The 13757-nt window shown below is 45.8% G+C and overlaps 3 protein-coding genes across 5 annotated transcripts in view; 2 read left to right on the top strand and 1 right to left on the bottom strand.

Annotated features, from left to right (window-relative positions):
- The first annotated feature begins 186 nt into the window (after window positions 1-186).
- LOC122565864 (anaphase-promoting complex subunit 15-like) lies at window positions 187-1363 on the top strand. The gene is made up of 3 exons (XM_043722308.1): window positions 187-466; window positions 558-617; window positions 952-1363. Exons 1-3 carry the CDS (start codon window positions 341-343, stop codon window positions 1171-1173), a joined length of 408 nt encoding a protein of 135 aa, XP_043578243.1. The 5' UTR covers window positions 187-340; the 3' UTR covers window positions 1174-1363.
- Window positions 1364-2297: 934 nt separating this feature from the next.
- The window catches only part of LOC122565861 (U7 snRNA-associated Sm-like protein LSm11), a 39571-nt gene continuing 28111 nt past the window's right edge, over window positions 2298-13757 (bottom strand). Inside the window, exons 5-6 of one of the 3 annotated variants that reach the window (XR_006316301.1) lie at window positions 6773-7084; window positions 2298-2414 (exon numbers count right to left, since the gene is read on the bottom strand). Coding sequence is in view for 1 of the 3 variants with exons in the window: in XM_043722305.1 (XP_043578240.1) it covers window positions 7026-7084 (59 nt within the window). In the remaining 2 variants the exon portion in view is untranslated. Of the gene's footprint in view, window positions 2415-4843; window positions 7085-13757 lie in introns of those variants that run through there. The other 2 variants (XR_006316300.1, XM_043722305.1) reach the window with 2 other exon arrangements.
- LOC122565853 (ecdysone-induced protein 74EF) overlaps window positions 2412-13757 on the top strand; it is a 146558-nt gene continuing 135212 nt past the window's right edge. Inside the window, exon 1 of the mRNA XM_043722274.1 lies at window positions 2412-4851. The gene's annotated coding sequence lies outside the window, so the exon portion shown is untranslated. The remainder of the gene's footprint in view (window positions 4852-13757) is intronic.

Below are 13757 nucleotides of genomic sequence, written 5' to 3'. Positions count from 1 at the left end.
GTCTATTCTACAACAGGTGGCGTAATAAGTCACGCTCTGTGTTTAAAACGTTTTGCGAATTTAAACAAAGTTGCAATGTAAAAGTAAATAAGAATACACGAATATTTAAAGAATGGTGTAAAAGATTAATGTTATGAAATTATGAAAATATTTATTGTTTTCTTCGCCACGCGAACGAATACATTCTTTCTTGAAACATTTAAATGCGTTTGAATTGGAAGTCTTAAGCGCCGAAATTCAAGCACATGACTCGCGCGCATGCGTATGCGGTTTGTGTATTTCTAACAATTTGACAACCGAAATACGAACGCTCTCGACGAACAGTGAAAGAAGTTTTAAAATGTCTATTATCCCTTTGTGGCCAAATTTACAACCAAGAGCAACAGATCCTCTATGGTTCAATGCCGATAGACCCTGCGACGATGAGAGCGAAGTAGCTGCACTCGAAGCGGAACATCAAGCGTGGGTGAGTACACTACGTATAACCTAACAAGCTTGTCTTACAAATACAAACTATTTCTATCGAAATTGTTCTTTTATCTCTATCTGTCTTTCAGAGGGAACATGTCCGAGTTCAACGTTATGACCATATCCCTATCGGAAAAACAGTCAGCGATGTAAGTTAACCTCACATTTACTTTCGTAATACACGTTACACTTTATTTCGTTATTTAACGAATTCATACGTACTTGATTTTTTGTTGTTTAATACGTTGGTTCATACAGATGCGTGGAGCGAGAAGAAATGTACTTTTTAAAATTGCTAAATTCTTTATCGCATGTGGCGATCCTACTTATTGTTAGTAACGTCATTACCGACCGTCGAATAAGTCGACGAATATAGATTAAGCAACTATCGCTTGGAGAACGAAACTTATGATAAATTAGTTTTCTATATTTAGTATGTTTTTGTTAACCGACGTCAAAATAGAAATTATTAATTGTATATAGTTCAGAGGATCGGAAGAGGAGGAGGAGGAGGAGGAAGAAGAAGAGGGAGAAGGAGAAGAAGAAGAAGAATCAGATACCCATGAAGAAGAGGAAGAAGAATTAGACGAAATTGATATGGAAGTAAGCTATTCGCATCAACAACAGACATCCAGTCCAACGGATACAGTGACAGATCCAGTATCCATCAGAATGGTCAGCACACATACTGGTCGTTATGCTTAATTAAAATATCGTAGTTCTTGTTCAACTTTAACCTCTATCTAGCTTCCCCGGGAAAGAAATATTACGCAATCTATTTATTTCTTAAGAATTAACAATGATATGTAGGTATATGTATTTATTTGTCACCAGAAAATTAAGATCTTACAGATATAAATAAAGAATCGTAAAATTTTTTTTACGTGCGATGTAATGCGGTATTGAAATTCTTAAATAGCACCAATGCGATGGGTTATGACGATATATTCTAGCGATCCTGTCATAAATAAGCGTCATTATTATCAGTAGTCAGCGTTTTGGAATCACCACGTGCTAGGTCAAGGACCCCTCGACACGCCGAGTAATGCAAATCGCGCATCGTCGGAAAAATAAATAAAATATCATTCGTATACAAATAAAAAATATAAATCTATAAGTAATTTTCCATTTAATTATAATTCCACTCGCTTACATCAACCGATAAAATAAAAGTGGATGGTTGAAAGTTTTCATTGACAAGAAAATTTAATCGAAATTCGTCCCTATCGTAATGTCTATATCAGAGTATAAAATTTCTTTGAAAGTACGATCCATGGCTCGTCGAAAGCGATCGAACACAAGGGCTTGCCCCCTATCCCTTTCTCTCATAGCGTGTTCCATCTTTCTCTTTGGAGAACGGGGCAAGTCGGTACCCCGCCTCGCTCGTAAAGGGCCGTGGAACCGCATCATGCTCGACCGGGACACTCTCTGTACACTCCGTATACCTACCTATACTAGATGTAAGTACACGCGAGAATGTATTATATACCTATATACAGCGCCGGCTCTCTCGGCGTGTAACTGAAGTAAAGCCAGGTTGGTGCCCCCGCTAGGGTGAACGAACGGGTACGCTCAGGCAAAAGCGAACCCGTGTGCCTCCTCCACCTCCTCTTTCTCTTTCTCCACCACCTCCTCCTCTAGCAACGACCTCCATCTCCTCCTCCGGTCGAAGATCTTTGCCTCTGATGTCACAGTGGTGGAATTGGAAATTCTTTTTTTTTTCTTTTTTCTTTTCTTTTTCTTTTCGAATATATACTGGTCCGTTAGGGAACGAGTGCGGCCCCGCTTGCGCGCGCGCGCGCGTTCTCGACTGGCCGAAAAATTTTAATCGAAGTCATGCAGCAGTTCTCTCGCGTACGGCGCTTCGAAGCATTCGCTTCGTGGAGAAGAGAGTAAATCGTTTTCGCGATTTTACGCGCACCCGGTGTCCACGGTGGTCGCCGCCGCTGTGAACACGGTGAACACGGAATATTTAATAACGGGCAACGCTAAAAGCGGGTAGCTAAAAGATTTGCAATTTTATCCGAGCAACTGAATCGCTTCAAGGTTAATTTAACTGCACACATTGCGAGCGAACGGGCTAGCGAGCATTTCCATCTCGTGCTTAGTATTGCGCGCATAAATCTCGGGATTTATGAATCGCGAGTTTCGTAGATGGTAATACCCTCCGGATTTATGAATTAATACCGGTCATATTAGACACATAAATCTTAACATTCAGGTAGATGGAATCGTCTATGGGGATTATCCTACCGCTTCGTGATTCTACTATGGCGCATCTCTAGATTACCACTATCAATCTTTATCGTTTGTAAGCTGGACAGAGAGGAAAAAGACGGAAGAACTCGTTCATTCGTATCACGGACCGTATGCTCGTGAAAACGCAAGAGGCCGCGCGTGCTATCGATCGCAAAGTTCGATTCGTCCAAGATGGATCCTCCCGTTCGGTAAATTCGTATCAGCCGATTCCTTAAAACGACGACGATCACGATGCAACGAAAAAATGTAATCTCCGTGCCTGCGACGGATGTCTGGATTCGTCGATCGATAGCGAACGCTGGAAATCGACGGAGCCTTATCGAATTTTAATGGATGCGTACGGTGCATCGCATATCGTCGAACGTATCGACGAACGTTGAGCGAAACGATTTCCACACGCGTGATCTACTTCGTATATACTAATGTATATACTAATGTCTGCTTGACCTACTGGCCCATATACGGCTCGTTTAAAAGTTCCATTCGACCTTGCAGCGATATCGCGTCGTGTCCACCCTTTTCTTCGGATTTCTCTAACACCGTTGGCGAGCTCGGACGATCGAAGCTCGGCCGGTACGAGCTAACTCGGCAGCGTTAACTTAATCGTCGCGCGTTCGACGCAAATACGCAATAAAACGTTCAACCGTTTGCAACAGTTAATGCTCGGTTAGTGATTTACTGCTACCGTGGTGGTTGATCGCGCGTCAACCGATTTCACCGGCAGAATGCAGAAGAGTGCCGCCGTAGGGGGCAGACCTCAACGGCTAATGTCGAGTTAAGCACCCTAACCTGCCTCAAAAGACATTACACGACGTAACAGATAATAAATCCTCTGTTCCAGTGTACCGAGATAGCGAGCTGGAAGAAAATGAGAGTGTCGAGAACGAAGATGGACGAGACGCTTCTCTTTCGACGATTACGAGCCGCTGGGCTTTCGTACGATTTCCTTCTGTACAGTCGGTGAGGACGAAAGCCTTGAGAAAATCGCGTGGTACGGAGGTTAACGTCAAACTCGGAGCTTCGAGGAAACGACAAGCGTGGAACGCAGGATGAGGCGATCAATCGAAAACGCTTAAGCGGCACTGACAGTGGCGTAATACGGTGCACGTCGGGAAAGAAAGCAGGGAAAGTATTCGAACGAGGCGTAAACTCTCGAGTAATAGGAAACACGAGCTAACACGACCGTTTAATGCTGCCATTGGTCGCTAACAATTACGGATAAAACGTATAAAGCTGTAATCGTTACGGCTATCGACGACCGGCACACTTGCGCTATCACATATATAGATACCGGATAATCGTAATATTTGCAAAAATGTGAAAACAGAAGAAGAAAGAAGTCCAAATCTCAGAGAGAGAGAGAGAGAGAGAGAGAGAGAGATGGGGAGAGTCGTAGTGATAAGGAAGGATGAACATCGTGAGACAAGGAGCAAGAGGGATCGAAATACTGGAGAGAAATGCACGAAAAGGCGTTTTGGAGCGACGAAGAAAGAGTGGGGAGGCTCGCGGTAGAGAGAGGCGACGCATCGAAGTCGGCGTGCGTTAGAGGGAGAGAAAAGGAGACGAGCGCGAGCAGGAAGAGCGGCACGAGCGAGAGCCGGGGAGTTCGGGAGTACTCGGCCGCTCAGTCGAACGCGCGATTACAAGCACACGAGACGCGTGGGCTCTCTCTCTCTCGACGACCAGACTGAAAGTGTTTCGTACGCGACCACGTGCCGGCTAAACCGCCGGAACGTAACAGAACGATACACGGTTGCTTCAACCTATACAGTATACATCGAGTACCGAGTGACATCGCAAAAGGACACCGTGCCGGTTGCACGGCCGCGACCATTTTTCCCCCCGTCCATTTCCTCTTCTACCGTCGTTTCACGAATATTCTTTCGACCCTGCTGGATGCACAGAGAGTGGAGAACGACGACGACCGTAACAGAGAACGATCGCGACTTGGAAGATTACGAATCTTCCGACGAGGACGGTGCAGTGTGTGGGTGGTTTGTCAGTTGGTGACTTGAAGTGAACACCGAACCGGAACGGAGGACCGACGGTCTCTCGGTGACGATCGAGTAGAAGAAAGCTACGCGAATCAGCTAGATCCAGATGTCACGGGCGCGTCCTCGATCGGTGAGTGAGGATCATTACGCTTGATATTACGCTATCCACAGGATGAATCGCGTATTACTCGCCGAACCATTCGATGTTAGGCTGAAAGATTATATCTACCGCTTCGTGAGTTTCTAATTTAATTAGTCGTACGTTGCGAGCGGTACGTTAATGCACGTTAATAATTTTGTAATACGTAATTCGCGTTATCTTTCGGTAATGAGTTTCTCGAAGGATTTTTAATCGATCGCGTCCGCGAGCTATCAACCGGAAACGCAATGCCAGTAGACGAAGCTAGTAGCGCAACGAGAAGGCGTTCTTTTTTTTCTGTTTTTTTTTTTTTTTTTTTTTTCAGCGAAATTGGTGAAATCGGGGCAGAAAGGGATCATTGACCGTGTACGGTTTAAGACGGACTAGGACATCGTTGAAAGTTTCGGCGAGTCGTGGAAAAAGCGTCGGTTCTCATCGAAACGACCGACGGCGTCCCAATTCTTTTTCGCAAGTTTTCCAAAGCGTTTCGGTGAATCGCACCGCGGGTGCCATCGAAACGCATTAACCGTGCGATTTCTATCGCGCCTAGTATTCTTGGTACATTGTTTATGTTCCTAGCAAAACACGTTGGAACGAACAGCCTATTCCTTTACTTGGAACTAAAATAGACGCGTAAGATTCCACGTTGAAGTTAAAGCTAGCCGCGCCAGTCAATATTTAACTTTTCCTTGGGGTATCTTTCGCACCATCTATCTAGCTCGAAATCCAGCCACGCAGATCCTATAGTCGCACTATAGAGTTCGCGGAATTTACGTTCTTGCGAAGTTAGACTTCTTTCTTGTTTCCATGTCTTGTAACTTTTCGTTCGTCTCTACACCGGACCGCATAAAAAATTATTCCATGTATACACCCATGTACAAAGTTGGAATCGTTTACGATATCAGTAAGATGTAGTAATAATTAACTTTGTAGAAGTTTCTCGCGCTATGTTTACGTCTTAACGATGCGTCGTATCTTCGTTTAATCTCTCGATGTTCTTTCTCGTCGACGATGTTGGCTTCTATTAAAAATGTTAATAACCGCGAACCTCTTCGTGTTCGTTAATTATACCAGAACGAAAAAAAAAAAGAAAAAAAAAAAATAAAAGGAGTCTACAGGGAGAGGGGAGAAAGTGGCGACGAAATTAGGAACATTATTGCGCGGTTTCTGGTTACAGAAAGTTAGCGTAAAACGAGTAAGCGTTATGATTATGTAGCGTCACGTTGAACGTATTTATAACGAATCGCGGAAATCATAATTCCGAGGAGACGTAAAGACTATGCCGCGAATTACAGAGAAAGTCCCGTGGAGCTGTGCATACACGCTCGCTCGCTCGCTCGTTCCTGTGTGCTCGATCGCGAACAGTAAAAAATGCACGTTCGATGAAAAGTGAAATTAACGAAATCGCTGTCGAATTCATCGTTTACGGTCTTTTACCATCCATCTATTCTTGGTTATTCGTAACGATCCCTCTCCACCGTCTTATCGTTCCAAGACTCTTTTCTCTTCCTACAATTCCACTCTTTAGATTCGCTTGATCTCGCAAAGAAAAAAAAAAACCCACGACGCAACGTCTGGTATTTCTCTCTTCTCTTCGACGTGTATTTTTGCGGGCTGTAAAAAAAAAAAAAAAAAGAAAGGCGCAAAACCGGTGGAAAAAGAGCAGACGATTTTTCCAGGTTGTCGGTTAAAAGGTGGCGCGATCACAGGGACGATTATTGAGCATTGTTGGGTCCAGGTTGCGATAGAACGAGCGAGTGGGTAATGCTGTACTGTTTGCGCCGGCCCTGCGGGGTCTCTGACCGCCCGTCCGCGCCTCTCAACTCGACTTGCTTGTCCATGCTCTGTGCGGCCTACCTACGGCTTATGGCTAAAGTCACGTCTCCCTTTCCGTCTCTCCTGCGAGACTCACTTGGACGAATTTCACGAAAGCCACTCTTCTCGCACGACAAAGGGGAAACGAGGAGCCCGGCCGGGTTTTTCCTCTTTTCCGACTTCCTTCCTCGTGGATCACGTCCTCTTCTACGCGGTCTTTACTATTAGCTGACACAGCTTCTGTGCGTTCTGTGCTGAACTGGCCTCTTCTGCGATCGGTTCGTAAATTTCGTTTCGACCAGTGCGCATTTTTTTTCTTTGATAGAGGGAGAACGTGCTTCTCAGCGTTTTTAAATCACGCTCAGGATGTCGCGCGTATACCACAACGCAGGCAGACGTTTCGTGGTTCCTGAAATAAAGCAAGCGATGTAAAGTTGTCTGGTTCTTAGCGAGCGCACGCTCGCCGGACGTTTCGTCTTTTTGAAAATCGCGCCGCGCGTTAACAAGGCTCCGGTTATCGAATGGCCAACACGATTTTAGAAAGCACGAAGACAACCGTGTCCGTCGTTTGTTCACACGGCATACGGATTTCTTTGCTAACGAAGGATATATTAGCAGCGACGGTAAGAATTGTTGAGGATTAATAGTCCACAATGGTTTTTTGCTCTTATGCAACGAACGTTACACCTCCTTTCGCTACATGCTTTCTAGACACACCATTACATGATTTTTCGACGAGACAAGAATCGACGAAAGGCATCGTTCTTGCGCGAAATTCCATGAATCTTGATAAGATACGGCTAAACGAGAGGAGATCGTTGCGCCTTGTTCGAAGACAACGCCGAAAGCATAACCGTTCGCGGATTACGTAACAGATTTGTTCTGCCGAATTCTTCGGTTTCTCTTTGTCGCAGATACCGACCATCTCGCGCAATTCAAAATACAATAAATCTCGTTTCTTTTTCTTCGCTTCGCGACGCACGCTTCCCAACTTTTTTCTATTTTTCTATTTGTTATTCTTTCCTCCGTATATTTTCCTTTTCCTTCGTCTCGTAGACAACTCGTATACTACCTACCTACTCGTACACCAAGGCTCAACGACTCGAGCTTGTCTTTCACGCGTTACGTATCGCGATTTTCCTCTACCTTCTACACACTTCGTAAACAATTCCCGTATCCGGTACACGCGCACACGATCATTGATTATCGGAACTTGGCCGACTATATTGCGGACCATTCTACTTGCTCGATAACTCGCGTCACCTACTACTGTCCGATCTATACCTATAGCATCGTTTTAACGTAGGCGTCGCACGTGGGTGCGCATTTTTTGTCACCGATACTGGACGATTAAACGACAATGAGACCGAAAAAGAATCTCGTACGTAATTAGGCCATTGTCTGGCGGGAAAAGAATATTCGTTGTCGACGAGACGAGGAGGTTGTCTGCTTTTAATCTTCGAAGTTCATCTGGTTGCACGGTAATATTTACGGTATCCGTAGATAGCAAACACAGAAAGGCGCGAACGAACAAACGTTGAAGCGTACCTTCGTTAAACAGGGATATAGGGTAGCAGCGTCAACGACGTGCATGAATTTTTGATGCTGGCATAAGCGTAGCACGTTGCAAGAATTTCAAGCAACGCTCAACGTCATCGCGTATGAATTTTTAACGCAGTCGCGATCGCTCGTTCGTTCGCTCGTTCGCTCGTTCGCTCGTTCGCTCGCTCGCTCGCTCGTCCGTCCGCTTGCTCGCTCGTTAAGGACAGATATCGGTTGTTCGGTAACAGGAAAAACTCGAACGTGAAACGAAACAGGCCGGACAAATCGGAAAAATGTTCAAGATGTAACGACTCGATTCGCCAACGGTTTCCTTTGACAAGGCACAGAGACTGGAGATTTTACGAACACCCGGTATTTTGCGGTGTAACGCGCGTACATGCACCGCGGTGCAGCCTGTGTACATGAACAAACGCACACAAGCACGATGCCAGTGAACCGAGCATTATAGTGCCCTGCAAGAAACGTCGGCCTGGTGCATTGACCGCGGTTGACCACACGTCATCGAATGAGTGACGTCACAGGGTTTGCAGCATGAAAGCTACGTCACGGTTGGTTGCATCCTCGAAGATGCATCCACGAAAATATTTCCTTTTTCTCCGTTTAGAACTCCTTGGGAAGAATCCAATCGCATTCAGCGCCGGCTAATACCTGCCGCGTTTCTTGCGGCCAAAGTTTTTCCGCTTTGGCGCACGGGTCGTGTGCCATCGAGACAACTTTCCTGACAAATCGTTCAAGTGTCAAATTTGATATTAAAAAACAAAAACAAAAAAAAAAAATGGAAGAAAATATCGTCCATACAGGGTGGATAATCGATGGGAATAGAGTCGGCCAATCGGTGTTCCTTCGTTATCACGCGTTAAACCGAGTCCAGGGCGGTTTATCTCAAACAGAAACGGTCGAAACGGATGACTTATTGCGCTGGCGGCCGGCTAAATAATTTTTTTGCAGCACGTGTAACTTCCAATTCATCACGGTCGACCGCGGGCTATACGGTGCGCGCATGAATAGTTAACGAACAGGCGTAGGAGGACCAAGATTTTCCTCCGACGACGACTATGCGCACGATGTACCTGCGTGTATAATAGCTCGGTTATACATAGAGCCGTGGCTATACCTTTCTGAAGTATATGTAAGTGCGGGCGAGTTCGTTCCCTCGAACGAGTAAATCAAGTCGCTGGTCCGCGAAGCGGTTGAATGCCGCGAGCCCGTAAGACTGGCCAAGAATGGTTCGATATTTTTGCCAGCCCCTTGATCCATTCTTGCCGCGCATCCGCGCTATTCATCCCGATATTACTGGTAGCGTTCCCTTCGAACGACTGATTCTCGTCCCGTTTCTCTCTCTCTCTCTCTCCGCCGTTCTCTTTTGACGATGACCTTAAAAGAATTCGTAATTCAAACTCCGCCGGTATTTTCTAATCGTGAAATCAACGAATAAGCTTCGTGTTTTAACCGAACGATAGAAAACTTTCTAAAAAGATGAACGATTTTCTATCGGAAATATTCGAATTATCTCGATACGCGATATCGTAAATATTTATCGAGATACGCATTCCAATCTTTCCCGATAGAACGATCGGGCTTATTTTATTCGCCGTTTAATGGTGAAACGTCAAGTTTTTATCGTATGTTTGTTTGCTTTCTTCACATTTCTTTTTTTTTCTTTTATTCGTTGAACCTGCGAGTGTCACGAGCTTGGAACGTTTGGCTCGAACGATCGAATCGATACGGGGGACCATTTAAGTGACTGCATCGACCAACGTGCAAGGAGGCAGCGCAGCTACGAGAAAGTATCTGGCAACTTTCTCCGGTGGGTTTAGTTTGCACCACGGGTCACCAGGCACGGACATTAAGAGCGAACGAACGCGAGCCACTCGTGTCCGCGAGCGTATTTCCGAGAGAGTCTAGCGTATTTGTAGGATACAACTTCTTTCAGAGCGACCGCTGGAAAAATTCTCTCCGTTGCGAATTAATCGTAAGGAGGGTTTTACCGGATAAGAAAGTATCGCACAAAGTGGACGCGAATTGGCCAAAGTTGCCTCCGAAGAAAGCACAATGACACGCGTGAATTCCAAAGGCCACAGTTACAAGCCATTGAGCAGGTAGATCGAGTGCCAAGAACAAGATTTTGAAAGTCTTGCAGTGACGCCGCGCTGGTACGATTAAACCTGGATAATGGCTTCCGAATGCCAAACGACGCGAGGCGTTTATCATCTTCCGCTAAGGAAACGACAGTTTGCCGAAACTGAATCAACTTTGCTCGCGAATCCATTTCGTCGGGCGTTAACACGCTTTCTTTTTCCACTTAATTTTCATTTTCATATCGGGAAGTTAGTTAGACGAAAGTCAGTTTTAGACGAAGCATCTTTTAAGCATCTTCATGACGAAAGATGGGCCCAATTTCGTCGCAATTTCCTTTCGCTGTTAAACGATGACGTAATACCGTAGGATTTAAAATTTTATCGTAGCCGTAATCGATCGCCTATCGACCGATGGTCACGACAATCGATCGATCTTTCTGAGGTCGCGTATTTACACGTCCACGAAAGATCGTTACGTAGAAGGTTGAGTAACGCGTTTCATATACGAAAGTTCCTTCTCGTCGTTCTCATTATCAGGTGCGTTGTGACTCGAGCCGGTATTAGGCAATCGGCACGGAGACCAACGTTAACATTGGCCCAAATATTGGCCAGTGGCCCCGTACGTACGGTTCACCGTGTGCGGTATTTGGCGACCGAAGCGGTAGTCAGTCTCCTTCCCCGGCTTTATTTCTACCGGCTAACCATCAAAACGATGTCGTTGACTGACACTGGCCCACTAATCGTACGTTAACACCGATCTTGGATCGAGTGGGTTGTACGAACCAATCGAGGAGAACTGCGTTCGCCAGTCTGTTTTCGGGAAGGTAAAAAGTAAGAGTATTTCGCCACTACGATTAACTCAGTTTCATTTGCTCGTGATATATTTTACTCGCGATTTTGATATTCATCGCCGATGAAACGATGGTTCTCGCAGAGATACGGAAACGGTAGGAGAACGTCATAGTTCTTCGACCGTTTCAACTTTCTCCCGAACGCTGCGCAAAGCCAGCGATTTAACGTTGACTCGCTGAAATTTCGGAAGTAATGGCGAATTGCGCTGGAAAATGGCAAATAACGGGTATACGTATTCCGAGTGCCGGATCAATCCGATCTTGTATCACGATCGCTGTTCGATCGGTAGAATCTTTGTCAATCGGCCAGGTGAAAAGCGAGAGTGATCGGGAGCGGCAGTACGCCAGCGTTTTACGCAAACGCGTGCGGTCTGGCTGTCTTTGGGAAGCCGTACGCGAACCTCTGGCGTCAGAAACGAGGGAGAGAGGATTTTTTTTTTTTAACCTCGTTAAATTGACTACGTTCTCGCAAGCACTTATATCTGCTTCGCTAATGGGGCAACGTCCCACGCGTGAGAGCGCGGGAGAGAGAAGCGAGAGAAAGAGGAACGGAAGTGGGGATACGCAGAGTCTTTGAGGTGCATTTATTTATATATTAGTAGAATCCATTGCTTCTTTTCCGATGCACGGATGTCTCCAGTAGCGGACGTGGCAAGTTTCACGAGAGTTCTGGATCCCGTCAGAACGATCGCGCAAGGACGGGGACACAAGGAGGCGGTACCCGCAGAGGTTACCGAATTTATGACTTGGAAGCCGAGCACGCACGGCCAGAGAGAGAGAATGAACGCGTGAGAGGCCAGTGAAAGTTTATGAAGTCTAGTACGGAACATACACCGATGACGAGTCGGCGCGAACGTGTGGCATGTATGCGCGCGGCTTAGTCGTGCGATGCTTTAATGCGTGTGCAAACCGCGCTATCAGAACGCGTGCGATTCTTTATGCGTCAGCTTTGAATGTCACGGAGTTAGGAGCAACCAGAACGAAGCGATCAAACGCTCTTTTATTTCCTTTGTGCACACATGGGTACGTGCGCAGTCAGACACAGAAATTTACCATCGACCGGTTGCCGAGCTTTTTCTTCGCGAAGGATGTATGTAGATTGGCCTGTGTGTACAGGGAATAGAAGCGTGAAGGATACTTTTAATTATATTCTTCATTTGTATTAACGTCGCTGTGCAACGGTGACGCTTATGCGATAGCGATTCGTCACGTTGAATAGAATTGTTAGCACTTTAAAAATAGTCGAGAGGAGAAGGTTTTGGTCGCGGAATGATGGCTTAATCTTTGAGTTCCTACTCAGGGTCGTTCGTTCGCGGTGAAGACGATTACAAGCAAGGTTCCTCTGTCTCTTTTTCTTCAAAGGACTTTTTCTCCTCTCCCCTCTGTCTCTGTCTCGCTTTTTTCTCTTTCTCCGGTTCGATTGGCAAGTTCGGGTGCCTCGACACGAGGAACCAACGTGGGCCCAAAAGGCCCCCGAATATTTATGTCACGGCAAAGTCGAGGAGAGCCGAGACCTTGACTGTGTGCCGCAGGCGGCCTTTTCGCTACGTTTAAATGTTAGAAATGTTTGCTTCAGATTCATGAATCAACACGAAGGTCGATCGTCACTTCCTAAATCAGATTCTGCCTTTTTCGATATTTTCCACTATCGGCCACTTGACTGATATTCTCGAATCTTCTCTCTATATTTTTAACAATCACGTTATTTAACCGAGCGATTCTACGAAAGATACGTCACGCGAATAGAAACGCGAGCCAATTAAAAGGTTCGTTATATTCTTTTTCCTCTTTTTTTATTTTTTTATTTTTTTTTTTTTTTAATTAAACGACCGGGGAAGATATTTCTTACGAGAGACGCGGTGACTCAGCCCGGAAGCGTTGAACGTCTTCGTCCTCGACGGGAAACCGCGGAAAACGCGCGAAAGTCGCGTCGAGGACGGTTGCACGGTATGGTAGCCGGTTAGAAGAAAAGACTTGCACTTTCGTTAGAAAGTCTCGGGAATCGACTCCGCCATCCGTGGCAGCCATCGAGAGAACCTAACCGGTGAACGTGGATTAACGCTGCCTGTCTGACCAAACTCGGAGTCCCACTACTCAGTTTACCCTTAGCCCTACATACGCCGAATGCCGCGTTTGCCTTTTTCTTTTCCCTACGACACGGCGCGAGTCGTACGTGCAAACGTTGCCTCGCGGAAAAAAAGAGCGCGATGATTTTTCTATTCTTTTCAAAGAGATAAGAAATACGATGGAACAAATTCACCGCGCTCACCTTCTGATGTTAATTACAGCAATTTGCAATAACTTGCGATAACCGTACTTGAGCGATCAACGCTTTCGTATCGTATCGGCTCGTACGATCATTAATAGCCTCTTAATCTGGCATTCGCTTTGGCTCACCGTGTCGTACATAGATAACAAGACGATCAGCCTTTCGATAACGTTTCCGTCAGATATAAATTCGCCGGCGAAGAGGAGGAAAATTTATTCCGCTATTGCGTGCGAATCGCGTTTCAGAGGAGCTGTCGAACGAAAGCCACGGTTCGTTTCTGTGTACCGTGTGCGAAGAGTTTTGCTCTCTGTTCGCTGTACG

This window comes from Bombus pyrosoma, linkage group LG3 (genome assembly GCF_014825855.1).
Source record: "Bombus pyrosoma isolate SC7728 linkage group LG3, ASM1482585v1, whole genome shotgun sequence".
NCBI classification, from domain to species: Eukaryota; Metazoa; Arthropoda; class Insecta; order Hymenoptera; family Apidae; genus Bombus; species Bombus pyrosoma.
This window is presented reverse-complemented; position numbering and strand designations above follow the sequence as displayed.